General features: G+C 38.0%; 3 protein-coding genes across 5 annotated transcripts; 1 reads left to right on the forward strand and 2 right to left on the reverse strand.

The window, feature by feature from the left end:
- Positions 1-1,294: 1,294 nt before the first annotated feature.
- LOC306884780 (sialidase-1-like) lies at positions 1,295-5,715 on the reverse strand. 2 transcript variants are annotated; one of them, XM_079440969.1, is made up of 6 exons: positions 5,544-5,715; positions 4,897-5,086; positions 4,551-4,813; positions 3,208-3,390; positions 2,876-3,095; positions 1,295-2,748 (listed from the first exon to the last, which is right to left on the reverse strand). In XM_079440969.1, exons 1-6 carry the CDS (start codon positions 5,607-5,609, stop codon positions 2,528-2,530), a joined length of 1,143 nt encoding a protein of 380 aa, XP_079297095.1. In that variant the 5' UTR covers positions 5,610-5,715; the 3' UTR covers positions 1,295-2,527. The 2 variants fall into 2 exon arrangements, with proteins under 2 accessions (XP_079297095.1, XP_079297096.1); XM_079440970.1 differs by having other exon boundaries at positions 5,413-5,626.
- A 1,282-nt stretch (positions 5,716-6,997) lies between these two features.
- On the reverse strand, positions 6,998-12,974 carry LOC306884782 (sialidase-1-like). Its single transcript, XM_079440972.1, has 6 exons — positions 12,756-12,974; positions 11,864-12,053; positions 11,520-11,782; positions 11,108-11,290; positions 8,267-8,486; positions 6,998-8,181 (listed from the first exon to the last, which is right to left on the reverse strand). Exons 1-6 carry the CDS (start codon positions 12,828-12,830, stop codon positions 7,961-7,963), a joined length of 1,152 nt encoding a protein of 383 aa, XP_079297098.1. The 5' UTR covers positions 12,831-12,974; the 3' UTR covers positions 6,998-7,960.
- A 1,526-nt stretch (positions 12,975-14,500) lies between these two features.
- LOC306885094 (transmembrane protein 268-like) lies at positions 14,501-21,521 on the forward strand. Of its 2 annotated transcripts, none has more exons than XM_079441430.1 (11): positions 14,501-14,807; positions 14,898-14,956; positions 15,232-15,281; positions 16,528-16,663; positions 17,048-17,142; positions 17,217-17,324; positions 18,153-18,311; positions 18,434-18,544; positions 19,012-19,101; positions 19,651-19,863; positions 20,443-21,521. In XM_079441430.1, the coding sequence occupies exons 4-11, from the start codon at positions 16,552-16,554 to the stop codon at positions 20,605-20,607; spliced, it is 1,053 nt and encodes a 350-aa protein (XP_079297556.1). In that variant the 5' UTR covers positions 14,501-14,807; positions 14,898-14,956; positions 15,232-15,281; positions 16,528-16,551; the 3' UTR covers positions 20,608-21,521. The 2 variants fall into 2 exon arrangements, with proteins under 2 accessions (XP_079297556.1, XP_079297557.1); XM_079441431.1 differs by having other exon boundaries at positions 14,518-14,807; positions 16,531-16,663; positions 20,443-20,936.
- The last annotated feature ends 3,264 nt before the right edge of the window (positions 21,522-24,785 follow it).

Raw genomic sequence — 24,785 nt, forward strand, 5'->3', positions numbered from 1 at the left:
AAAAATCTGATTGGTTGATAACTTTTGACGTTTAATCCAGGTGTGCAAAGAATTTGTCCCCCGGTTTCACAGACAAGGTTTAAGCCAAGTCCTAGACTAAAATGTAAGTCTGAGCTGTTTCAACTGAAATAAACTTGCAATGACTGATCTTAAAATATATCAGTGCCTTTGTTTTGTCTCAAGATGCACACAAGTAATGTTTTTTTCTAAGCATGTTTATAAAAATGACTTAAAAGACCTAACTGAACTATGGCCTAATCCTGGTTTAGTCTAAGGCCTGTCTGTGAAACCGGGCCAATATCTAGGTGGCGGTAATGCACCGGAGTGTCTATTTACACTAAGTGCAAATAGCCCATCTTGTTGGCAAAGGCTATTTACACTAACTCCGCCCACTAACGTGTGATTGGATTTGTCAACATTAAAAAAAGAAGTTAATTCAAAATCAGATTCAGTGGCGTAGATGGTAAGGCGCATGCTTTTTGATGCGAGCGACCCGAGTTCGAGCCCACCTTTTGCCAAACATTTTTTTCTCCCTTTTTAAATCTCATATCGCATCAGAAAGGCATTTATTTTCAATAAAAATTAAGTAAATAATCAAAAAGTTGAAAATAAAGTATCGGGTAGGGTTAGGGTAGGTGTAGGGAGGGCTTTATTGTCCCAATAAGGTGGCATCCATTTAATAAATTTGAATTAAAATTATAATTTACACTCGGTACGTTATTATTGCGTAGTGTTTTATAATGTACTACAATACTGAGGTGCAGATAATTGCCACTATTTGCAATAAGTAGTATAAATAGCAGAAAATCTTGCTATTTTAACATAGTGTAAATAGAATCCATAGCTATTTGCACTTAGTGTAAATAGCATATCGTTAAAAAATACTGCTATTTTCACTTGGTTTAAATAGAATCCATTGCTATTTGCACTTAGAGTAAATAGCATCTGTCACTAAAAAAATATGCTATTTGCACTTGGTGTAAATAGCATCTAATTGCTATTTACACCGAGTGTAAATAGCATCTATTGCTATTTACACTTAGTGCAAATAGCCGCTGCCTTATAATTTTATATGTTGAAACCTAACAAACTTGAAATGTGAAATGTGCTTGATTCTATTTCTTTAAAATAAAAGCCACTTGTTCCCCATTATTCTTATTCTTTTCAACCAGTTGTAAAGTAGTAGAGTTTTTTTATTAAAATAATTGATGATGCAAGGGGTAATGGGAAGATGATTTAGAAAAATCTCAATAAATTGACTGTAAGACACATGATCATAGACAAAAATGAAATACAGCTTAAAATGAATGGAATTTTATTTCAGGATCAGGAAAGGTTAGCAAATATTTTGAAGAATGTTTTTATAAATTCAGTTGAGGAAATGTCTAAAAGCTTCTCATCTAAAGATATTTTGTGTAGTCCAATCAATCATAATAAACCAACTTTTAGAATATACGAAATATCTGAATATGAAATTATAAGTATTATAAGTTCTTTTAGAGCCTCAAAAGTGAAGGATGCATAGGATTAGATTTTTAAAAACAAGGATATTTTAGCTTGTCCTATCACCATTTAATTAATCTCTCAAATAAGCAAGGTATTTACCCAGATGCTTGGAAGTCAGCCATAGTGACACCGATTTCTAAGGGTGGTGACCAAACAAATGTAGGAAACTGCAGACTGATTAGTATATTGCCTACAGTTTCCAAAGTGGCTGAGAAATGGGTTGCAAAACAGCTAGGCTAATTACTTAATTGAATGAGGGACATACCCCTTTGCATTCAATGCCATTTGGATTTCGCTCTAATCATTCAACTGAAACAATAGAGGCAGCAAAACATTTCATGTACTCTATGATTTTTTATTCTCATATTACGTGTTGTTTTACTAGTTGGTCACAAGCAAGCACAACAGTTTTAAAATCAATTGAATCTCTTTACAAACAGATGCTTAAAATATTTGATCAGAGGACTAATTGTTATCATTATTGCAACATAGTTAAAAAATATAATTTATTTAGTTTTGATAAGATTAAACATTTGGTTGATGCTTGTTTTTTTTTTTTAAGAATTTAAATAATTATGCATCTACTCCATTATGCCAGTTTATAACGCAGAAGGATAATAATGGCAGAGTAACAAGAGCAGTTACCAGAGGAGACTGTGCTGTAGGTGTACAAAATTTGGACAGAATCAGTCTTTTCAGTTAGAGCCATTCATTATTGGAATACTCTACCAACTGAATTAAGGAGTAGTACAAATTATTCAGCACTTTTTTTAAACTAAAGAGCTAATCAAATTTGTAATCATGCATAAATTGTTTGTTTTTATAATAGTGCCATTATTATATTTAGTAGTGTTATGCTATGTTTCAGATTTTTAGGTTGCTTTTTTAAAATCTGGCAAGGGGCAACAGATGAAAATTAGCCTATTTATTTACAGTATTTTACTGTTGAATAATAATTGAACAAAATAAAAAATCAGAGCTGGGTTTCATTGTCAGTGATCTGGATTATCAATGATTTTCTTCATTGGTCGCTGTACAAGTCAATTTTCACAAAGGAGATGGTCTCAAAATAGTCTTTTTGTCCTTTCTCATAGATGACATAGATGTATTTATGATCTTCAGTTTCATTGCCTTTAAGTGACGTCAAACATGAGTATCCACTTGGCCCGGTCCAGATCTTCAGAGGATTTTTCACCCATGATTTACCACGATTCAGAGACCAGCGAAGGGTGAGGTTCACTCCTGAGGAAAACAACACCACATTTAAAGTAGCTTATAGCCACTTGTACAAGCATGATTGAACTATCATACATGCTCTATGACCAGGATGGAAAAACACTGATATCATTTCTCATATCATCATGCTCACTGCTGTTAGTGTTGGCTGGGTTGGTGAAGTAAAGCACTCCTTCCTTCTCTAAAGCTCCAGCTGCGACCGCAGGATCCTCCAGTGTGTGATCAAACACCAGCTGCTCCACCGGCAGAGACTCTCCTCCATCCAGACTGCGTACAACCATACGACAGCGGCAGTGGTAGTTTTTATTGTTGCGCACATTAATCACGATGCTGCCATCATCCAGCTCCACTGGCTTTGAGGAAACACAAGACAGAAGTCTGAAGATTTGACAAACTCTTCTGATCCATATTTCTGTCACACAACCACAAATATTGCTAAAACAGAACTGTTCATTATCTTCATACCTGACACTCATCTGGTTCAAAGTCAAGATTGTTTTTGCGCTGATTATAGGGAATACTCTTCAGTTCAGCTCCGTATCTCCATGTGCTTCCATGATCATCACTCAGGATACAAAACACACCGTCTCCAGCGATGCTGCCGTGGCCACACACCACCAGACGCCCAACTGCAGGCGGATGACGTTTCTGTAAGCACCATTAGATGAACACATGGTCTGAGATCATGAAGAATCATTTAATGAAATGAATATTTTGCAAAGTCTGTGGTATCAGTTATTTCAGATAAACCCAATGTTAAGTGTCAAGAAAAAACTAAATAAATTATAATATGATGCTTTTATTTCACTCAGACTAGCTTTGGTAGGTAATGGCACTAAAATATGATACTTACATAGGTAGACAACAGAAATCACTACAATTTATTAACGGCATATAAAACTAATAATCATGTATTAATAAACAAATGTTCATCAAAAAGTGTAATAAGTAAATAACATATTTAAGTATTGCAGGTTTGCATCATATTCTGAGTTTGCATTTCACTGTTTTATTAATTTTGAAGAATACTGAATCTGTTTTTGTGTAAGTGAGATGAGTAAATGCATGTTCACATTTAGTCTAGAACTACAGTAACATCATGTTCACACAACGCCTCTGCACTTACTTCTGATTTCTCTCAACATGGGGACACAAGAGCTGTCTGTCAATACATGAAAAAACAAAGTAACCGGCCTTACTTATTTGAAAAAGTAATCTGATTACGTAACTCGCGTTACTTGTGATGCATTACCCCCAACACTGCATATTTCTGCTGAGCATCTGTTGGGAGAATTCACGTTATCTCAGACATCATCGGTTAATGATTATCAGCTTGTGTGTTGTCTAGGTTTCTGTGTTCAAGGACTCCTATTTTGATCATTTTATTTTGCGCCATCTGTGTTCTTTTCCTGTTTGCTTTGTTTACTTGTTTTCAAAGAATGTGCTTATTTGCTTCCATTGTTTCTCATTTTGTTTCTTGTTTAGTTCTTCTATACCCTGTGCATGTTTAGCCCATGTTTCAGTTCAGTATTTGTCTTGTCAAAATATAGTGCTTATTTAGTTTGCTATTCTCAGTTCCCTTGTGCTCACAAGTGCTTTGTTTCATTTAAAAAAAATACTGTGTGCAAACAGATCCTCACCTCTACTCGCTCCGATTTCACCCATGAAATTTCACAGAACAATAGTAAATTAAATCATTTTCATATTCTGCCTGACCACTTATTGTAGTCACTTACATGGCTATGTGAGTCTATGGGAGTTGTAAGTGAGGTGTAAATGATTTGAAATTAGGCATCTAAGTGGAATACCTGTATACCAAAGCCAGGTCCAGGAACAAAACTCATGAGCCCCAGTTGAGGGTTAAGGTTTCGTGGGGCGCTCCAGGTGAACCCGTCATCCATACTCTGCACCATCATTGTGTTGGAGGGCTTGCAGTGGTAACGGTGGAAACACAACGAGTAGATGAGTATCACAGCACCAGTCTCTTCATCCACAACAACCGAACCTAGATTCAACCCATCTGCTAGAGAACCATCATCCACTATGAATGAGGTGGGAGACCAGGTGGCTCCTGAGAACGTGTCAGAAGAAAGAGATGGTTGGAGAAGAAAATGGGAATGAAAATCTTGTCTAGGACGACTCAATCTGACACACCTCTGTCTGTGGAGCGTCTTAAAGCGATGAACTTGGCTCCGATGTCCTTGAACGAAAGCTTCCGGGCCTCTGCAAAAGCCAGCAGACTTCCCTGAGTAGTGAAGGTGAGCAGGGGAATTCTGTAGGTGTGAACTTCTCCAATTTCACCACCGACCCAGAGCAACTGCTCATCAATGACAGCTGGATTGATCTATACGTGTGAAAAAGCCAAAGAATAAAGTGATACAGGTTAAAACTATGTAATGAATAGCTAAATAAATAAATAAGCTGAGATGAGGGTAGCTGTGTTTACTCTTGAAAGACAAGTTCTGTGTGATTCTTGACTATAAATTGAACATTTCCTCAATTTTTGCTCAGGAAAATATTCAGATCAATGAACATCAGAATACACATACATTACCCCTCATTTAAGACAGTTTTGAGCAGTGTTATACACAATACAATAGCTAAGTGCTAGAGAAAACACACTTGTGTCCGTGGACTTTTGACACAAATATAGATATATAGCCACCTTACCTTGCCAAGTAAAGTACAGCTACCTTGCAAAATTAAAGTGCTGTATTGTGGACTCATTCTTGGAATATTTGTTCGTAATTTGATATTTCTGATAGTCATAGATATGATAGAACAAAATCGTATTAGCCTACCGTTTCATTTCGCGCAAACGAACACAAAACCATAAGAAGCCAAATCTTCAAAAGAGTCTGATTCATTTTGTCAAGTCATGTGCGAACTACTGTGATTTTTCCTGAAGATTATTTAAAGTCCGCATAAGCGCTCAAGGGAGTCAGCCGACGAATGACAAAAGACAAGAGAACTGGTTTAACAGACCGGTTTAGTTCACAGGAATGAGTTAAGAGTTAAGAGCAAGGCACATCATTGACATGCAAATCAATCAGCTGCACCTTTAGACTTCACTTCACTAACTTACTTGGACACCATTAGATAAAACGAAGTCAAATATGTTGACAAATCTTTAGGTACTAAAACGACCTGTTAAATCAGTAAATTTATCTCAAATTTCTTAATATTTGTGTGACAGTTGATATATAATGGCTGTGATAGAAAATGAGACAACAAACAAATCTTGCCCTTCAGGATAAAGCCTGAGTTGACGTTACTTAATTTCACAAATGTTTTCATAAATATCAGACAGTGCTGATAGTATAAGAGGTTCTTTCTTAACCTCGTCCTTTTTTTTTCTTTTTCTTTTTAAAAGAAATTAATACTTACGTACTAGTTATGTATTTATTTATTTACCAAAAGTGGCAGTAAAGTTTTGTAATGTTACAAACTTATCTGACTTCCCATCAGTGAAGGACCAGACTGATCAAGAACAATGAATTGATTTTGATTTCCACAAAAATTTGAAGCTGCCCAACAGGTTTCAACACTGATAATAATAAATGTCTCTTGAGCTGCAAATCAGCATATTCAAATGATTTCTGGGGGATCATGTGACACTGAAGACTGGAGTAATTCAGCTTTGCATCAGAGGAATACATTACAATTTAAATCATATTCAGGAAGAAAACATCATAAACTTTAATAATATTTTACAATATGTTTAATCAAATAACAGCAGCCTTGGGGAGCAGAAGAGACATTTTTCAAAAACATTTTTTTTTTTTTTTTACTTTTGAACAGTACATGCTTAAAAATAAAGGTGCTTCAAAAAGTTCTTCACAGCGATGCCATTGAAGAACCATTCAAAGGTTCCTTAAAGAACCATCTCTTTCTTACCTTTTTATAATCTTTCACCACAAAGAACTTCAGATGTTAAAGGTTCTCTATGGAACCATTTATACAAAAAGGTTCTTCTATAGCATCATGAAGCTCCTTAATTTTTAAGAGTGTACTGTGCTTAAATATTTTAGTTTTTCTTAAGTGTGAGATCTTTTAGTCTCTATGAGTTATTGTTTGAGGGCAGGTGGACAGAGTGATGTACCATGTAATTAATATGGTGCATTTGTGTTAAGAACTTTCTAGTGATCATCTCTGATTAATTAGTAGAAATGCTGCTCTACTAAAATATAACGTCAGGTAAAGCTGTATTCTTATTTGTCTTTGAGATGGTTGGAAATAAAAGAAACAAGGAGTTGCTGTATCAAAATAGAACAATTTATTGAACAATAAAATGTGTCCCTGTGTAATCCGGCAAATCAAGTGAAAAGTCAAATGTGTTAGTATGAAAGTTAATTAAGTGAAAGCCTTTTGGATGACTTTTAACACAAACTTGCATGTACTAAATTCACCAGACAAAAATATTTGTCTGACATGTACAACATATGGCCACAAAAAGTCCATACTGGGTAAATAAAACAATATAACCTGAAGCACATGAATGACAGCGTTCCATATAAAATGAGGTTTTCAGACTTCACAGTTGTATAATTTGGAGAACAAACACTGCTTGCTGTGTCGCAAACCCTTGTGTCTTCCAGTTTATGTCTGTCATTTTAGAGGCCTTCATTAATTTAAGCAACGCCAGGGATTGGAGAAACATCTGATAATTCAAACAAAATCCCATTTCTGTATTCAAAACATTAATTCAAGACTTATAAATCAATCACTGTTATACAGTAGGAAACAACCATTTTAAGAATGTTGTAGCTTCATGAAGATACACTTCATTTACATTATTGTAAACAACACAAAAATAAAAGGATCAGCAAGACAAACGCCGCCTGAGCGATTTAAAAACTATCAAATGATCCTAAAAATACATGTGCGACCAATGTGCAGCTCACCAGCTGCACAAAGTAATTATAAGAACTTCAAGACTTGCAGAAAGTTGTGTGCACTGACAGGTAAAAAACCAGTGGGATCATGGTTGTTGTTGTATGATATTGCTGTATACTGTAGGTCAATCTCACGCTGAGGCAGGATGTCTTGATTCTTTCTGGAGTGAAATTCATATAAAACAGTTCATAGTACAGACCAGATTTAATGTAATGAAATGTAAAAATGACTTTGCATCAGGATGATACCTTGGCTTTCTCAAAAAAAACAAAAACATTTTAATTCCTAAATATCCCTTTTTCTTGGCTCCGCCAACTGTATGTTATTTCCCTCCGTATAAATGGATTTTGGCAAAAGAGATGGTCTCCCAGTAATCTTTATGGCCCTTTTCATAAATGACATATATGTATTTGCTGTCCTCAGGAGAATCTCCCTTGAGTGATGTCATAGACGAATAACCGCTTGGCCCCGCCCAGATCTGGACTGCCTCCTTTTCCCATGACGTCCCATTAGTGAAGGACCAGCGAAGAGTTAGATTGACCCCTGTGCAAGCAAATAACAATTAAACTTCCATGAAGTTTTAACTTTGATATTTCTGAGTAATACTTTGCGAGTTGCTCTTCCTCACTGTGCTGAGTGCTGGAGGGGTTGGTGAAGTACATCACTCCTTGTTTCTGCAGGGCTCCGGCTGCGACGGCGGGGTCGATCAGTGTTTTGTCAAACACCAGCTCCTCCACAGGAAGAGTCTCGCCTCCGTCCAAACTCCGCACTATTATTCGGCAGCGGCAGTGGTAGTTGTTCTGGTTGCGCGCATTGATGACTATACTTCCGTCCTCTAGTTCCACTGGCTGTTAAGGATGTGAGAGAGTATGTGAAGTCAAACAGGAAGTCAATTGGTGCAACTTGCACATGTTTGCATGTTTTATAAAAGAGTAGAATACAGTAAAGCAAAAACTTATCAATTGGTTAACTGCAAATTACCTTACCATTTACAGTGGTGGATTAACATCACATGTAATTTCACAGTAAAAATAATTTTGCTTTATGAAAACTATGAATTACCATATAATTTACAATGAAAGACTGTAAAATGACTCCGAAGCCCCTGTGAGACACTTCACATGATATTTTATATATTATAACATATTTTGCATCTTATTTTTGTTAGCATTATTGTACATTAGGGTGTTTTGTGTTAAATTGTTTTGTTATTTATTGAGTGTTTATAAAACGGTTCGTTCCATTCCTCGACTCTGATTGGTCAGCAGCCGTGTTTTATTCATGATACAGCACAGCTATCACCCAGCTGTTCTGTGCATCACTGAGCAACACGCTTAGCAACATAATCAACTTGATCAAAACGGTTTAATGTAATATATTTCGGCAGAATGAACTGTTTTATTTAATGAAGTATGAGTGACCCTTGCTGGAGTTATGTTGCATCTCTCATCTTTAATTTTCCCCCGTCTAAAACGCTTCTCACGCGGAGATGTGTTATGTGTGTGCGGCGCGCACGCTGTGTGAAAGACTAGTTTCCTAAGTGAGGAGGGAATATTACTGAATTTATTAGTTTTCTGTTTGAGGTATGATCCTGTATGTCCATCGGTTTACACTGTAATGACTCTTGCAAACTCGTGCTGTGCCGCGAATCGGTCTGTTTTAAAACTAAAATACTGAAAACAGACTTTTTCTCATGCTGAGAGAGATAAGCAGATGTATGTGTGTGAGAAAATATCTTATATGGTGTTAAAAAAATAAATAACACAGCGGATGAAAAGAGCTCCTATTCTCTGTTTTTATTTAAGGCATGTTCGGAACATTCTCTTGCCGTTTACTGTTGCTGTCAGGAACTATTTTTTCAGCGTAAGGACAGCATTTAACGAACTTGCTTAAAAAAAGTAACATTTCAATACATACATTTTGGGTTTTAATATTTTTTATTGTGTGGTAACCGTTTTATAAAAGCTTTGCGTCGTGCCTAGCAACGCCCTTCAGCCCTGATTTATTCATGACACAGCACGGCCTCGAGTACCTTATTGCTTACATATTGCATTATTTTAGTGTCATGTGTGTTACCCTGATGGCGTTTGTCTTGTCCCTGTGCACCATCTACATTTGAGTATTGGCAATGTTTATGATCAGACTAATTATGATGCATCATGTGCTTTTTTTATTTTATTTTACCACCTCTATTATAAAGCAGATTTTGGTAATTCCGATAACATAATATCACCTGATGAAATACATAAGTTGTAAGTTGTAAAATGCTATCCAGTAATACCAGAAAAATTGTCACAACAGTTTTTTTAGATTAATTACTGATATATATATATATATATATATATATTATATTATTGCTGTCAAACGATTAATCACGATTAATCACATCCAAAATAAGTTTATTTACGTGTACTGTGTATATTTATTATGCAAATATAAATACACACACAGAGTATATATTTTGAAAATATTTACACGTATATACATTTATATTCTTATATTTTATTTTATATATAAATATATTTAATATATAACCAACGTTTCATAAATATATATATGAATGTGTTTGTATTTATATATACACTTAATAAATATACACAGTATACACACATATATAATGCAAACAATCGTTTGACAGCATACACACACACACAGATTTATTTTCTCATTATTTGACCAGTAGTTTCTTTGCAACTTCTACGACTAGCATATTACTCATTAGATGAAATTTTGGATATTTGTATCTATGAGTGGATTTGTGTGATTGAATGCTTGTACAGTCCGTGGCTGTCCTACAGCAAGTAAACAATGTGAACAAAGTTCTTAACCAGCAGGCCGGGGCCCACTAGGGGGCCTCAAAATGACTTTGAATGGGCTACTTAATATCAGTGTTTTTTTTTGTTTTTTTACATCAGTTCACCTTTCTCAACAACTGTCTTGGAAAAACCTGTAATACATACAAGGAATCATAAAACTCCATGGGGATTTTTATAATGAACAGACATTTCTTTAGTTATACCAAGCTCTAAAATACTTTACGGCATAGAATTTAAGTACAAAATATTTTTAAAATCTTTATCCAGTAAATCACGTGTAACCTGACCTCTTTTTGTAAGAAAATGGAGTCAAAAAGCTTAAGAACCACTGACTTACAGGGCTTCAAAGGCTCAAAAAGAGCCACTCAGAAGCAGAAAGTCAGACACTGTATTTCATATCATGTAAGAAATGACTCAGAGAAACAAAACATTGCAATGGCCACATTCAGTTAAACCCATTAATTATTATATACACTACTCAACATTTGAAGTGGGTCAAAACCTTTCATCAAAGTTGTCCTAAAACCTAAAACCAAAATGCATTCTTGTCTTAGAAATACTATGATAAACTTTTTTCATCCACTTCAAATGTTGACTACTGTAGTAACACTACAGTTTAGATACGCACTGTGTGCAGAGTTGTTTAATATTACCTGACACTCATCTGGGTTGAAGTCCAGGTCTTGTTTAGGCTGGTTGTAAGGGATGCTCTTCAGGGCAGCTCCATATCTCCAGGATTTACCATGATCATCACTCAGGATGCAGAAGACCCCATCACCAGCAATGGATCCATGGCCACACACCACCAGACGGCCCACATTGGGAGCATACCGTTTCTGTAAACACAGACATACGATGGACTAAAAGCACATGAAAATAGCTGGAAAAGTACCATGTCAGCTTTTCTGTTCTCCTTTATAAACGAACACTTAACCACATAGACAATAAAATGTAGTTTTATATAACCCAAGAAGTCATAACAGCATCACAAACAACAGGAAGTCATAAACCATGCTTGAGTTTTCCCCTGAAGGAGGAACAGAAAGGAGACAGCGCTAACCACACCTGTATGCCGAAGCCAGGCCCTGGAGCAAAGCTCTTCACCCCCAGCTCAACGGAGAGGTTTCGTGGGGTGCTCCAGGTGAACCCATCATCCATACTCTGCACCATCATGGTGCTGGAGGGCTTGCAGTGGTAACGGTGGAAACACAATGAGTAGATGAGTATCACAGCACCCGTCTCTTCATCCACAACAACCGAACCTAGATTCAACCCATCTGCTAGAGAACCATCATCCACTATGAATGAGGTGGGAGACCAGGTGGCTCCTGAGAGATATACGAAAAAGATCGCAATTCAGTTTCATCTAAAATAGCCATTTATGACTGTAGTGAAAGTGGATGGCCCACCTTTGTCTGTGGAGCGTCTCAGAGCGATGAACTTTGCACCGATGTCCCCGGAAGACATTTTCCTGGCCTCAGAGAACGCCAGCAGACTTCCACGCGTCGTGAAGGTTAGCAGAGGGATCCTGTAAGTGCTGACCTGACCGGCTCCACCGCCGATCCATAGCAACTGCTCCTCGTATATTAGCGGGTCAACCTGTGGGAAATTACAAAAGTAAAACAAAGTAATAAAGAACTGACTTATGAGAGATCTTTAAAATTTCCTCCATATGACAATCACATGACAAAACTCTGTCAACACGTTTAATCAATGCAACTTATTCTAGAACAAAAAAGCATTTAACAGTACTATGATGATCAGTATGAATAAACAAATAAAAATAATATATATGCATGAATAAATGAATTAAATAAAGCCTCTAAAATAGACTCCTTTACTGGTTCTTTCGCAGTATCTCTCTAGGAATGAGGGCAACAAATAATCTTAGTTGGTACAAGTTTGTAAGTCGCTTTGGATAAAAGCGTCAGCTAAATTAATAAATGTAAATGTAAATGTAAGTTAATGTGCAAGTGACTGATTGTTTAGAATGTACACATTTTTTACAGGGATATAAAAACACAAAAAGCAAGGGAAGATGTGAACATAAAAATGCAAATATTATCTTTAATGAGATCTGTTAACAGGTCAGTCAGTGCAAAACTGAACACTGTATGAAAAAACGCTAAATACTTGAAGTAATCATAAAACTTTAGTTCAATTACACACTTGATTCTGCACATATATATATGTTATAGTCAAACACATTACCAGCATGCATTTAAAAGCACTAATAACAAAGCATTTCAGTTTGAGGACAGAGCAGGACAATATGATGTGACAGAAGTCATGTATTTTTACCTGAAGCTTGTCTGCTCGCGCGCCGGAAAGCACCGCAATTACAAGCACAACTCCAAACAGTCCAATAAAATCCATTGGAATAACAAAAGACAGCGACAACAGCGCAGATATGACTGCAATAAGCAAATACGAAGCGACAATTTCTTGATTAAGGTATTTATTTCCTTTAATAAGGCTTGTGAATCCTGAAGTAGCTACATGGCAAACAGCACAAGACTCACATCCTTTAACCAGAGAATCACGTGACAGCCAGAGTCAGAGTCACATGACAGGTCAATCATAAGAACAAAGGCCGAAGTGGGAAATATGTTACTTTACTTACTTTTAGTCATTTAGCAGACGCTTTTATCCAAAGCGACTTACAAATAAGAAAAAGTTACTAAAAGTTAAAACACTCTATACATTTAAGAAAATACAGAAATTCAATAAAATTGACAAATGCATACAACAACAACATTTCAATAGTAAACATATAAAGGAAAAAAATATGTAATATATAATATGTTTAAATATTAAATATGTTAAGTTATTTTAAAGCGAGTATTGTTTTGAATGTAATGGCAAGATCTTTGTAGACTCGATAGATTTTTATTTTTGGTTATATTTTAATAATATTTAAATTTTTGTATATTTATACACAATAACCTATAGTATATTTATAATAGGCTAATGCATTATACAAGATTATATGTAATACTATTTTTTACGTAACAATGTTTACATTAATTTGATTTCTCCTAATAGAAAAAAAAAACTGTTAAAGATTTGGGACTAGGCTATAATTAAGTCCAGTGCAGACCTCAACCAAAATATTTCTACATTAGCATCGTTTCTTACCTGTTCAGTTCGTTAACTGTATGCTACTTTTATTTCCCAGCAGGTGGAGTCAGTGAGTGAGCGGCCCAGGTGTTTAGAGCCAAGAGTTGTCTGTATCAGAGTCCATGATCATATTTGACTTGATTAATCAGGACTGTATGTGTCCATATTGAGCTCTAAACCGATTTATGTAGTATATTCTAGGTGTTCTGGATTATAGCAGCAGAGACTAAATTCTGTTCACCATTAGATGAATCATGAGGGAAGACGACTCTGTAAATTACACACATAAATGTCTTTAATAATTTTAAACTGAACCTCTTTAGCCTTTGGGAAGCTATCTGTAAGATTATGATTTTTGTTACTGAATAAATGGTCACAAGATGTTGGTTGAAAAGTGCATCCTGACAGATAGGCCTGCCAATTTTATTATTATGTTTTTTATTTTACATATGTTTTGCCCTGGCCTTAAAGCCTTAGCTAAAAATAAATAAAAAATCCAACAAACATTATGAAAATATAATGAAACTGGCATTTTAGTTAGGAGCACAGAATTCACCAAAAATATCCTAATGTAACCAGGCGTATAAAACTAACACACTAAGCCACTCCTAGAGAACCGTGCAACTGGACGCTTGACTCAAAACCTGTTTTGTTTATTTTCTACAAACTCAATGACCAGCACCAGTTTTGGCAACAGTAAATACACACAGAAAGACCATAACATTATTATCTCGTGTCTCTTTCTCTTTCCTGGGCTCACACACATTCAAGCACAAGCACACACATATTTTGCCATGGGTCTGTGAAATTGTGTGTTCATTCCTGCAGTCATGTGTTCAGACTGAGCTGAGAGAAAAAGAAACGATACAGAATAAAGAGATAGAGGAAGAGCATGAGGGGGAGGGTTTAAAATCAGTTTTGCATTCACATAAAGGAGGAAGACACACTCCCAGGGAGTGAAAGAGAAAGAGAGAGCTTACGACACCACGAGAGGAGTCTGATGGGAAAAAAGGAGAAAGACAAAGCAAATACGAAGAGATAAATAAAAGAGAGTTAAACTAGTAGGAGGAGCCTAACAAGAAAAAAAAGAGCCAAGGTTGTGGCAACAGCAGGCATGACTGAGAAGAAACTGAGGCAGACACAATGAGAGAAATGAAGAGATGGATTTGCTGTCACATTCACACTCTGTTCTTCAGCAGTTAAACATGTTTGCTGTATTAAAAACTAGCAAAGGTGAGTGAGAATGAGATGGAGGGATCATTTTCAGGGTAAGCGATATATATATAAAGACTGTATAATATCTGTGTCTATTATTTCCTTCAGCTTGCAGGCTGCAGTGGAGTCAGCTGTGAATGCTATCGTGTCAGTTGCTGTGCTTACAGGTTTGTTGAAATTGCTGTAAAACCATCATGATTTGAGTCACAATGGTGAAACATTAACAGCTCTCTGAAGTATTTTCTCTTGATGCATATTATGTAAAAACACTGCTTGCAGCCACTTACAATAACTCACAATATACAGAATTGTGGAAAAAATGGTTAAAAATGCTGTCAGTTTCTTTACTGGTGAGAAACTTAACATCTCCCTCACTTTCTCATATATGAAACTCTAAAATGAGAAGTTGACTGCAAGTTTGGTGTTTCCTGTTCTTAAACAGGCAGTGCACTGTACTGAAAGCATCGACTGAGACAAGCTGGGACCTGACAGGTTTGCCATCATGCTCTTTGTTTTTTGTTTTTTGCTTATTTGAAGTTTGAACCCTTCATCTGAGTTTCCTTTCTGAGTGAGAGATCTCATTTGAATGACATAGCATATGTTCTTTATGAACATTATACATTACGTCTTTACCTAGACATCATTAGTTTGTGGTGCTTGTTGAGGCAATATATTGTGGCCGTAAATTAAGCTCACCATCATCTGTCTTCCCAGGGTAAGCAAGAGCTGATAAAAATGTAAAAGCTGTAACTTGAATGCAATGCAAGTCGCTTTGGATAAAAGCATCTGCTAAATGCATAAATGTAAATGCCTCCACTATGGAGTTACACCCACATATCAACATCCAATCAACAACTGATGCACAGAATAAGTCCCGCCCTACATTTTCGTTTCGTTACAGTGTGGAAGAAAAGATCTGTTGTCGTTGTGACTTTAAGAATTTGTTCCAATGACATTTGTTTGCTCGATTTAGGGAAACTGTAGTCACAATTTAACTTAATTAAAACGAGGAAACCAAAGCAGCCATGGTATACCTAGAACAAAGTAACGAATTAATCAACCGTGGCGATAATTTAACTAAAATGAGGGAAATAATTAATAAGTTGTGGAAACAGTCTTTAATTTGTGGCCACAAAATGTATTTTATTCCTGCATATCATGTTTCGCTCCATACTTTCCTAAACTTTAAGGCATATGTTTTTTTGCTTGTTTTGTTTTTTAATTGAAACAGAATACAGGCTGCTTTGCCACTGTATTTATACATATGGCAAGACACTATAGTGAAACCATTTTTGAAGATTTTGTGCTATTTTGTCCAATATATTTTGTTCACAGTATTTTCTGATTTATGGAGTAATGAAAACAGAAATCCAAAATCCCGTGTAAAACCCCCACTGTAAAAAAAAAAAGTATGTCAACAAAATGAAACAAGATTTTTGAATGTGGCTTGAGGTTTATGTTCTTGAAATGTATTCAAATCAGTGCATTTTCAATTAGATAATGCCTCATTTGCATATTTCAACAAAACATTCCAGAAACCTGTAATACAAAACAACTGTCTTAATCTACTGTGATCAAAAATGTATGGTGATATCTGTTATATTTGCCATTTTCACCTGTGGTATTTTGCCTTGAGCACTCATTTTGAATAGTTTGTTCATATTTTTCTTTGATATGTAACTCAAATTGCAGCTGCAGTGGCAGTGTCTGGTAATATTTGGGTGCATGTGTTTTCCAGCAGGTTCTGACAGAGGCCGTCACCATGGAGGAGAGGGAGCGGCAGTGTAATGGAGAGGAAAGATGTGATGTTGAATCCCCCACAGGACAGTCAGTCACGGCAGGAGAACCCGGCACAGAGTCCACATGGAGGAATGGTACATATTGCCCAGTTTCTCTCTCTGCCTGTTCTCTGTCAGTATTAACAACACACCAGCTAACTGAAATCATCAAACACTGAGTGGCAATGTGACTGCAGTGTGATTTTTACTGCCCTGGTTTATTGCCCCGAAGGACACAATGGTACTGAATTAAATGCTTGTAATGACTCTTTCATAACATGTCATACTGCAGATCTTTTTTAAGGCCACGGGAATTAATAATATGTGTTCCAGTAAATCCACTTCTTTCAAATGCATTACTTTCATTTTTAATTCTTAATAGGCTTAATCCAGCTTAAATTGTCCCTGACAACAAGAGACGCCGGCCTATTAAAGATGGGATTTCGGTTTAATTGACCTCATCTGGTGTCTTTCTGTCAGGTCAGTGTGTGGCGTATGTGTCCACATCCACATGGTTCACTCCCACGTTTGACTTCTCACACTGCAGGACTCTTCTGGAAACCAAAGGCTTCCAGGCTAGTAAATTTACAGCATCATTTGAACCAACATCTTACTTCTATGTTGTATTTTGACGTTCAATCTATTTCAGATTCCAGCAGAAGACTTTGAGGGTCCACTTCGTTTAGCGCTGGACCACCCGTCCATCAGAAGATACCTGCTTTTCAACTCAAACATTTTTAATGTCATCATGGCACCCGTAAGAAACAGCCTGTAAAAAGACTGCAGGCCACACACATTCCAGGACTGAGCAAAGCCAATAGGACTATGGGAAACTCATAGAACCTGGTCATATTTCAATCCAAAATCAAAAGAACTACAAAGTGTTAGACAAGTCTCTTAAAGAAATGAAATGTTTTTTTTTAGAACCACTGAGATTTCCACTTTCACTAATTAAACCAAATATACATTAAATTGATTATATAAATAAATTGTAAATAGTAAAATTAAATAAATCATTCAAATGTAAATCATTTAAATGTTTATTCAATTGCACACTGAAAACAAACAAACCCCAGACATTTCAGTCTGGACATTATCCATTAACTGTAAAACACAACAGTGCAAAATTCATTCATTCCTTTATATTAAAACAGTACATTGTGACCTTTTTTGGACAATACACATGTATTTACGCATTGTATTTAAATAACTTTATGCCTTTCATTTAGGCTCATTTAAATAAGAAATTTGTTAATGGACTTCACACCAAGAATGACAACTATAACTCTAACTATATTAGTGATCACACCACTGGGTGATAGTTTTCTGTTTATTTGAATTGTGCACTGCTGTTTTTGTTGTCTGCCGTTTTGAATGCTCCAACAATATCGTTCCTCTGTGCCGTTATATCGTTAAAGTTGTGGTGTAGACTTCACTATTCTCATAGAATTAGAAGGATTATTATAACTTCATAGTTACAGACATAGTTATAGTTATTATTGCACATCCAACCAGCAGACAGAAGAAATAAGCAGGCAGGAATTTGGACTGCAAGGAAATCCAGCATGTTGCATTTCTGTTGCAGGTCTTGTATGTGGTGCTGTGGTGCGCTGTGTACTCGACCATTCACATGTACCTCGCTGGCAGCACAGCGGAGTTCTGGGTGCTCTGTCTGTGTGTCAGTCTGGTGTCCGTGATCCTCACCGCCGCCATCAACCTCATCTTTCACAACAGCAACAAAAAGGTGGGCTGACATGACATATCACCTCCGATCACATCACTCGCTCTTTCTTGTAAAAACAAAGCCGTATTCCCTTTTAATGCAGATTTGATAGTAGCTGAGATTAAGAGGTGTATCTGTTTCAGATCAACATAAACACAGACGTGCGGTTGGTGGGGGTTAATGAGCACATGGTCAGATACAAACTGCTGTTGGGAGTGGCTGACTGGGTCCAGAAATGCAGAGTAAAACTGCAGGTAATTACTCCTGTACTTAATATAATGCGTGTTTACTGTATACTGTATCTTGACTCTTGTCAGCATGATCATCATTCGTTAGGCCTTTTTTTCTTGCATTTTTGCTAAAAAGCATCCTGTTCTTTTGTTTGGGAGTGAAATAGAGAAAAATAAATATGAGATATTGAGCTTTAAATGAATGTGTCTATTTATTTGCATGCATATCATATCTTTAATACGATTTCTGAATTAGTAAGCAAGAATTTCTCTGTCAGAAAGTTGAGAGTGACGGTTAACGGTTTAGTGGTACGAGAGTATAGAGACTGTAAACTGTACTGCATAATCAGATAACTGAATGCCTTCCTGAGCTACATCCTTATCTTGTTTATTTTCTTCTGTGTTCTCTCTGATGGAGCTGATAATGTGTATAGAGCCATGCACAGACTTGTTTAACTGCTCTACTGCTTGATCTTTCCTTCTGTCTGCAGCTCTTCTGTGTGTACTGGGACTTGTCCCCATGTCTGATTTCTCTGACTGAAGCGCTGGATGACATGAGTTTTGTCAGGGATCAAGTACAGGTTGGCTTGCTTTTGTTCATTGATTTGTTCTTATGTTGATGCTTCAGGGCTCCATAGAAAATAATCAATACACAAATGTTTTGTGCTACAAAAACAGTGGTACATCAAGCAACTGTAGAGCGCAGTTTAAATCCAAATGTTGTACTTCAACAGTTTACTGTTGTTTAGTCTCACTCGGATAGGAAGACAAAAATGATGAGAGAACAGGGTTATTATAGTTAACGAAAGCAAAAAATTAAAATTATGTTAACTGAAATAAAGTAAAATATTTGAAAAATTTCAGGTGTTTTATTTCAGGTAGTTGACAGGCATCATTTCTCATTTTCATTTAGTTTTACTTGATGTACTAAAATAACAAATTAATAAACTATGTAGACATATTTAAAACAAAAACAATAACTAATAAAACTGACAGAACATCACAACAAAATGACTAAAACTGTAACTATATTTAACTGAAAAATATGAATAAAACTATAATAGTATGATACTAAAATAACACTGCAAGAGAAATAAAAACCGTCACAAAGTTGCCATTTCACCCTGCAGAACAAACTCAAGAAAAGAATGTCCCACCTAGTTCTAGTGACCGAGGTCACGACCCTGGATCCCGAGGCTGGATTACAGGACGAGGAGCTTCCAGAAGAAGAGCAGCCGCTGCTGTTGGAGGGACGAGAGCGAAGTGCATCAACTAGTCAACGGGAAGACTCGAAACTCACCAAAAACTTCAGCTTGATGCCTGACACCACTCTCTCTAATCAGGTGAAAAAATATCCATTATTCATATAAATAATATACAAATAAGCGTCCCTATATTTTTACCAATGGTGGTTTGAATAAGAATTTTACATGAAAGCTGATTAAAATGAAAACTGATCAACAACACATGGTATTTGACATTTTATTTCCCATCACCAAACCAATAACTGTCATTATAGGAAAATGAATGGGACAAATCAGGCAGATCATCTGAAGGTTTAGGAGACCTCCTCTTATAATGTATTTTTTTATTTATATGGAAATGATGTGCATAACCATTCTGATTGGTTAATTTATGCATCATAGGAGACTAGTCAACAAGACTCCTCTCTTTCATTTATGCAATAATTCAAAGTCACCTAGACTACTGAAGTTGATTTAATCCATCTTTATTAATTAAATGCAACTTAATTATTCTCATAGGGGACAATAGTAGTCAAAACAAGAATTAATTTGATTACTTTAGTTATATTTTGAATAGTAGTATATTTAGAATAAGCTTCCTTTGCCTACTTTGATTGATCACCAGAGTCTTTGGTTGAATCTTACAGCAATTCAAGTGAAAAATGTGTTTTTCTTCAGGCGATTGCTCAGCAGCTCCTCATGACCTACAGTGCACTTTATGTCAGATTGCTGGTATCAAACAAGCTTCCTACTCCTCCCCAGCGGCCCTCAGGTGCAGGGAAAAATCATTCCACTTCCTGTCTGTGTCTGTGTGAGTATGTGGAGCTGAAGGTCCTGCGGTAGACAGACTATCATGACTATCAAATCTCACATTCAAAAGTATTAGTCATCCATTTCTCTGGGATGATTGTTTTGCTGTCAGTTATGATATAGTCACAGACTGTTCCTGCTGCTCTTGAAACTGTTATGATTTCATCTGTGTACTGAAATATATATTTTTGTTTCCTGACTTGTTGTGGTTCTCTATTTACACCATATGCTTAGTATGTGTGAAAGAATTAAATGACATTTTCTCTTCCGTGTTAAGTTCTTGTTGCACTTAAGTCGCACTCCAAAATCTTGTTCAACATAGTTGTATTTTTTTGATAACAACAGAAAATAAAACGAGTATCAAAAACAATTAAAATGTAATTTCATAAAACACCAATTAAACTATTCAAAGTACATACACAACATCACTCAAAAGAGTAAAAATAAGTCTTTAAGCTAGATTTAAAAGCATCCAATGATGGAGAAGCTCTGATGTTCAAAGGTAGACTGTTCCACAGCTTTGGGGCCACTACTGAGAAAGCTCGACCACCTTTTGTTTTACAACGTGAACGGGGGACAGATAAAAGTAACTGATCACTAGCTCTTAAAGACCTAGAGGCTGTATATGGCTTAATGAGATCACAATCCGGGGCAGAATTATGCAATGCCTTGTATGCAAAAAGAAGGATCTTAAAATCGACCCAAAAGTTTTATTGTTACATGTTGGGTTGTTTGTGACTGTTCCATGTCGGGTTTTCTGTTTTCCCCTGTGTCCTAGTTCAGTTTAATTAGTCATTGTGTACACCTGTCCTTCCCAATTATCTGCCCCTTTATAAGTTCCTGTCTTTGTTAGTCTCACCGTCGGTTATTGTTCCCATTATGATGTGTGTGCACTCCTGTGTCTGTATCTGCTCCTGGATCTCTGATTAAAAGAGAAGTTAATGGTTTATGCTTGTCGTGCGCTCGTTGTTCCGCACAGCACCGTAACAGAATAACCGACCAAAACAGCAAGTTTGCGACGTTTTTCCCCCGCTTTATTTTCCCGGTTTTTGCCAAGTTTTTTATTTTTTATTATGGATCCCGCTGTCCTCGTCATCCTGCTGGAGCAGGGGGACCGCTCTCTCGAGGACCACACCGAGGAGTTTTTGTTCCTGGCCAACTTAACACACTTCCCGGACTACTGCCTCTGCACGTTCTACAAAGCTGGACTTAACATCACCACACGTAGGCAGATGTCCGGGGACGGCCCTCGAGAGAGCCTCGCCGCCTTTATCGAGTGGGTGCTGGTGTCTTGCAAATCGCAACTCACCGTGGACCTCGCAGAGAATGACAACAGCCCCACTTGGGACCCAGCGCCCAGTCCACTACCACCCCGCAGCGCGGAGCTGCCCGAGCCCACCGCAGACGGAGAGCCAGAGCCTGCCGCGGTCGTTGAGCCATCGCCATCAGGAGCGACAGAGCTGCCGATCGTCCCGGAGCCCGAGCCCCAAACGTCTGACCAGGTGCGAGAGCCGGCAGTGCATCCGACGGTGGAGATCGCGGGGGCGATGGAACGCCCCGCCCACGGCACCACCGCTGAGGGTGAGCATGAACTGGACCTGGGAAACCTCATTAACTTTCACACTGACACAATCATCCTGAAGCCAGCTCCTGTATTGGATATCTGGGGAATTATCCCACCCGACCTCCCTCTCCCACCGCCTCTCATTGATCTGGTTCCTACTCCAACACCCTCATCACTGGAGTTCGTCAGCCCCTCTGCTCACCCTCAGCACACCATCTGTGGCGTGGGCTCGCCGCGGGTCTGCCGACCTCCAGCTCTGTTGGCGTTGAGTCTGGAGGATCCCTCGTCTCCGCCCTCAGCCTCCGAGACCCAGACTCCGCCTCAGTCCGGCGACCCTGCGGCTCCACCATGCCTTCAAGCTCCCTCGGCTCCACCGGATCCCGTCTGTCCACCAGCTCCACCGGGCTCCCTCGTCCTTCCGGCTCCGCATTGGTCAGTCGTCCCCCTACCTGCACCTCAGGACTACTCTCCTTGGGCTGCGCCCCGTCCCTTCGTCCCTCCGGCTCCGTTGGGCTCCTCCTTCCCTCCTGCTCCACCTATGTCCTCTGTCGCTCCGGCTCCGCCGCGGCCATCCGGATCTCCGCCTGCGCCGAGGTCGCCGAAGACATCTGCTCCGCCTTGGACCTCCGGATCTTCGGCGTCACCCTGGCTCTTCGGCTCTCTGTCTCCACCTCGGGCTCCACCACCACCTGCTCCGCCGCCGTTGGTCGGCCCCATGGAGTCGGCGGTCCCTCCTCCACCATGGCTCCTCCCTCCGTCGGCTCCCCCGTGGGCCACCATCTGGACTGTGGCCTGGGTCGTCATCTGGCTCCTCCTGTTCCTGGCTCCCCCTTGGCTCCTCCCACCCTCCACTCCCCCATGGACTTATTGTTTGGACTCTCTTATGTTTATTCCCTGCCACCCTCCGGTTCCACATCCTCCTCCAGATCCCCCACCCGCCCTCCTCAGTTGTTACGTTACGGCGTGAGGCCACGCCTTGCCGGGAGGGGGCGATATGTTACATGTTGGGTTGTTTGTGACTGTTCCATGTCGGGTTTTCTGTTTTCCCCTGTGTCCTAGTTCAGTTTAATTAGTCATTGTGTACACCTGTCCTTCCCAATTATCTGCCCCTTTATAAGTTCCTGTCTTTGTTAGTCTCACCGTCGGTTATTGTTCCCATTATGATGTGTGTGCACTCCTGTGTCTGTATCTGCTCCTGGATCTCTGATTAAAAGAGAAGTTAATGGTTTATGCTTGTCGTGTGCTCGTTGTTCCGCACAGCACTGTAACATTTATAGGGAGCCAGTGCAATGAGGCAAGGACAGGGGAGATGTGATCCCTTTTCTTAGTTCCCGTTAAGAATCTGGCTGCTGCATTTTGAACCATCTGTAATCGAGACAGTGTAGATTGAGACAGGCCAATGTGCAAAGAATTACAGTAATCCAAACGAGAAGAAATTAGTGCATGAATTACTATTTCAAGGTCTTTACTAGAAAGACTTTACTCACCTTAGCCACTGATCTGAGATGAAAAAATCTACTCCTTTCAACTGCATTTACATGCTTATCAAATTAGAGAAGAGGATCAAAATAGACTCCAAGATTTTTTGCATGATTGTGTAGGTTATTACTTAGAAAACCTAACTGTATTTTAACGGAGTTGTTAGTAGCAGTAGGGCCCAGCAGAAGCACTTCGGTTTTATTTTCATTCAAGAGTTTTTTTGTCATCCAGGTCTTGACTTCATTAAGGCATAAAAAAAGATGATCAAATGAAAAGTAATTTCCTGGTTTGATGGGAAGATATAGTTGGAGGTCATCAGTGTAACAATGATAATTAATGTTATGTTTCTGGAGTATTGAGCCCAAGGGGAGCATGTAAAGGGAAAACAAAAGAGGGCCAAGAATGGATCCCTGTGGAACACCACAATGGATAGGTGCAGGCGGTGAAGTAAATTACCCGATATTTACAGAAAAAGTCCTCCCCTTTAAGTATGAGGCAAACCACTCTAAAGCTAGGCCCTGAACCCCAACAACACACTCAAGTCGTTTCAGAAGAATATCGTGGTCAACAGTATCAAATGCGGCACTTAAATCTAAAAGTATCAGGATAGCAGTTGACCCAGAATCAATGGACAGCAGAATGTCATTTGTAATTTGTAAAATCTGAGCTCGAGTAGAACATCCTCCCTGAGCCCCTCCATGGAAGACAACCAAAAACTGCTTACCATGTTTACCAAGATTATATGGGTGCATGCAAGGTCTAATTTGTTAAGATTATTTTTAACATGAACTAACAATGAAAAATACTTCTAAATCATTTATTAATTTCATTAATTAAATTCAACATTTTGTAATACATCTAACCAAACTGTTAAATTATTACTTAAAGGAATAGTTCACCCAAAAATGAAAGTAAGGTGAAAATGGCCATCCAGGATGTAGATGAGTTTGTTTCTTCATCAGAAATTAAGTAAGAAATAAATCCATCATTTACTTTAAACCGTCACTTCTTGCCAAAATACAAGTCCATAATCTACACTTCCTCGCATCACATATCCACCAATATATTTGTTTAGAACAGCTGAGATGACTTTTTCACTGGAGAAACCAATTTTATGGATAGAGGACGTGTATTTTAGCTGGAAGCAATAGTTTGAAGTTAAAAATGT

The sequence above is a fragment of the Barbus barbus genome, assembly GCF_936440315.1.
Source record: "Barbus barbus genome assembly, chromosome: 19".
Classification (NCBI taxonomy): domain Eukaryota; kingdom Metazoa; phylum Chordata; class Actinopteri; order Cypriniformes; family Cyprinidae; genus Barbus; species Barbus barbus.